Source organism: Solanum pennellii, chromosome 5 (genome assembly GCF_001406875.1).
Source record: "Solanum pennellii chromosome 5, SPENNV200".
In the NCBI taxonomy this organism is placed as follows: Eukaryota; Viridiplantae; Streptophyta; class Magnoliopsida; order Solanales; family Solanaceae; genus Solanum; species Solanum pennellii.
This window is the reverse complement of record NC_028641.1, coordinates 69,919,163-69,922,876: the sequence shown is the minus strand read 5'-3', so window position 1 is coordinate 69,922,876 and position 3,714 is coordinate 69,919,163. Positions and strand designations below refer to the sequence as shown.

Genomic DNA, 3,714 nt, shown 5'->3' with positions numbered 1-3,714 from the left:
AGACGTCCACGTTTTCCTTTCCATTATGTTGAATATAGTTAGATATGACTTCCAAGCAACTAGAAGGTCTTCTCAGGCCACCTACCTTAACAGTTTACAGGTTAATCAGAAAGTTAGGTCAGCTCATGAGTCTAATTGTCATCTTAGCTAAGCGAAATAGAGATGTAGAAACAACATCATAAGTTATTTGATCATTTTGACGCGTGTTGTTGTAAGGTACCTTAAATACATTGGTAAGTGTTGACAAAGTAGAAGGGAGATCAAAATCAGCCGTCTTATCTCAGAAATCCCTTGTTTCAGATGGATCATAATCATAAGCTTCACCAGCCTTAACAAATCTACCTTTAACTCGTCTTCTGGTATCTGCCCTAGCCTTACGTGAAGCATATCTTATTTGCTTACCAAACCTTCATGTCACAAAGCATAATATCAATAAAGGGAAAAAGTTGCTATTTAATTACTTAACGAATCTACGTACTGAAAATGTTAGATTAGATAAATGGTACCAGCAATTTGGTATCAAAATTTTTGGTAAAATGGTACCTAGGGAATAAAGAGAATCTATGAGACGTTTACTCGAGGAAAAAATGAAGAAAGATAAACAACATTAATAGGGACTCTAAATGCAAGAGTTGCAAATGATGAAAGTAAGAAAGCTCCCCCTATTTGAACATAGATACTTCTCAAAACAATGTTGCAATTCTGTAAAGATATGAAAACTACATCAAACTCAACCCCAAAGTTAAGTCATGAGGGGGAATCGTTCAAGTCCATATAAGCAGATCACCAGTCCATTCCCCAACCAATGTAGGACTTTAACTCACGGTAACAAATTTTAGTGAGGCAATCGAATGAATATGACAGAAGCAATATACAAGCTATGATAGATCAAATGTAGGATGAATATGGATTAACTTACGTTCTAGTCTTCTTTTTCTCGTTATATCTCATCTTAGCTTCATGCCTTTTCTGTGGACAATTTTCTAAACTCAAATCCCATGGTGCTTCATTCAGAAACCCCGGTGACAATCCACAATCTTGTTCTGCACAACTTTCTCCGGTGATGTTGGAGAGTGATAATGACATACTTGGATGAATTGGTGCAGGTAGAAAGGGTAAGGCGCCAATGCTACCGTTGCAAGTGGAATTCATAAGCATGCAATTAGCATTGGCACTCATTGTCTGCAATAGATTCGTTGAACTCGCAGCTGCAGAGATTTGTGAGGACTGCAACCCCATATACTCTTGCTGCACTGAAGAAGTTGCCTAACAAAAAGTACAAATGGAATAAGGCACATTTATAGTAACAGATATTTACAAATCAAAACAAGCCATCAAAACAAAAAGCTGTTAACAAGTTGCCTTAGTTGTGTCAACAGTAGAATATGGTTTGTAATGCATTTGGTAGACTGTCTTTAAAACTCGATTTATGGGGAACGTAAGAGAGTAAGCTAAGAAAGAAGTAACACAAACCTCGTGAGATGTTTCCACGTTATTAGATCCTGTAACGGATGAATTTTTCTCCATGACTAGGCAATCTAGTTCCTTGTTTTCATCAGAGAATCCAGTCTGTCGTGAATCGGGCAAAATCTCATAACTACAGTTGAAATCCAATGTCACGTCATCAAAATCAACACCTTTTGAGAGATCATCACCTTCCTGTAATCCAAGATCCTTAATCGGACAATCTTGCTGCATTTGAAGTAAATAAACAAAAGTACTATTAGTGCATACAACAAATTCAACACCAAGACTCACTGAATCTAAATCCTGAATTCACCTCTAAATTAATAGAATATTTCTTATAATAGTTCACACATGTGACGGATATCAAAACAATTCAAACAAATAAATAAAAAGGAAATAAGGAGAAAATCAAAAGAGTAATATATAACCTTAGAAAGGCCAGATCCCTCTGAGAAGGGTGCCAGATCTATTTGATAGGAATTCAGGTAATTTGGTTCGGGAGGAATTGACCATGCTTCAAACTTATAATTAGAAACTAATAGCTTACTAGATACAAATGAATCTTCATTCCCTTTATTCTCCAAACTGCTATTATTCTCATTAATACTCAATGAGCTACCTAAAGAATTACCAAAGCTTCCAAAATTAGTGTCAGTACCAATAGGCATTTCAAGAACTTGTGACAACATCTTTGTAAACTCATCAGGAGAGGGACATCCAGTGTAAGGATTCAACTTCTTGAGTCGATGCCCTGTCCCAATGCAGCCATTTCCATCCCAATCACAGCGTTCACATAAGCTTATTGCCTCATCCATGCATCTCACAACTGATGGCTGCGAATTGCATTTGTCACATATGAAAGAACGTGAATGCCTTCGTGATATTAGATTTGGTGAGTGCACATAATCATCACATTGCAAGCAAAGCCTCGCTGAATCTGATTTACAATACACCACTGCCCTCACTTCACCACATAAATCACATAGAGGATCCATTTAACTTTTTTATTTTAAATGCTTAACAAACCAAATCTTAGTGATTCGAAAGAGAATTCATACCGCCTTAAACGACAGAAAGTAAATAGATTGATGATCAAATTCTCATACTTGGTATTAGAATTTGATCTTAAAGATTTTAGGAGAATCAACAACTCCAAGTGTCACAATGTATGTAAATGATGAACTAAATATTAAAAATGGATCAACAACTCAAGTGTCACAATATATGAAATAATGAACTAAATATGAAAAATGGAAAGGGGAAAAGAATCTACAATGTAAAAGTATAGTTTTTTGTTGATTAATAATTGAACTTATGCCACCTTTAGAGAAGTTTTTGAGTGAAAATTATATTGTATTTATAGAAGTATGCCTGCACGTGGAATTATATTTCTTGCATAACGGATTTTGATTGAAGCCCTTGGGACTCGCTCTCTATAAACTCAATTTATGCTAAAAAAACAAAATTAAAAAAAATACAATTTACAGATCATATTTTTTTTGGTTATGGGAGATTCGAGAAAAGATGAAATAACAACGCGTTTGTTAGTGTGTATAAGAATATCATATATTAATAATGTTATTCAAAGATTATTTCGTATGTATTGTTTAACTTTGACGTATTAAAAACAATAAATATTGTATAATTTCTAGAAAGATTATTTATTTGAAAATATATAAATATGATCGAAAGGATGAAGACAATGTTTTGAGAATAAGATTGTGTATTTAATTATGATAATTTATACATAAACCTCTTGCATTTCTAATACCATGAATTTTCAAGTATTAGTTATACTTAATTATGTGTCTTAGTACCAAATAAAGTGCAAATATTGGTTAAAAAAGTGTATCAAATTAGGTCGAAATAATACAAAAAGTTAATACATGCCTTATTTTTTTTAATGCACTCTACCGAACAATCGTATTTCTAGGATGGAGCATTAAAAATGTTATTTTTAATTGTCATTTTACATAAAACAAATATCCCAAAATAACTGCTCAATTAATCAGTTATGAAAATCTATTAGTAATACTCACTTTAGAGAGAAGGTCCAAATAGTCTCTTATTTTTAGGTTAATAATCAAAGTCATTCTTAAGTTTTCACATAGAACACTAATAGTCTCTCATGTTTGTAATATTGATGCACTTTTGGTTCTTCTCTAACCTTTTGCCTATTTTATAATATTAATTTTGTTCATAATTTTATGTAAGGAATGTTCCATCGTCTATATATATATATATATA

At 33.1% G+C, this 3,714-nt stretch overlaps 1 protein-coding gene across 1 annotated transcript; it reads right to left on the bottom strand.

Moving 5' to 3' along the window:
- Nucleotides 1-226: 226 nt before the first annotated feature.
- Nucleotides 227-2,632, bottom strand: LOC107019697 (zinc finger protein CONSTANS-LIKE 12-like). The gene is made up of 4 exons (XM_015220088.2): nt 1,896-2,632; nt 1,474-1,692; nt 920-1,266; nt 227-407 (listed from the first exon to the last, which is right to left on the bottom strand). Exons 1-4 carry the CDS (start codon nt 2,460-2,462, stop codon nt 281-283), a joined length of 1,260 nt encoding a protein of 419 aa, XP_015075574.1. The 5' UTR covers nt 2,463-2,632; the 3' UTR covers nt 227-280.
- Between the last annotated feature and the right edge of the window lie 1,082 nt (nt 2,633-3,714).

Coding starts and splice junctions, on each gene's coding strand:
- LOC107019697 (XM_015220088.2), bottom strand. CDS start 2,462: ATGGATCCTCTATGTGATTTATGTGGTGAAGTGAGGGCAGTGGTGTAT. Junction 1,267..1,473: donor ACGTGGAAACATCTCACGAG/GTTTGTGTTACT, acceptor ACTTTTTGTTAG/GCAACTTCTTCAGTGCAGCA. Junction 408..919: donor GAGAAAAAGAAGACTAGAAC/GTAAGTTAATCC, acceptor TGTGACATGAAG/GTTTGGTAAGCAAATAAGAT.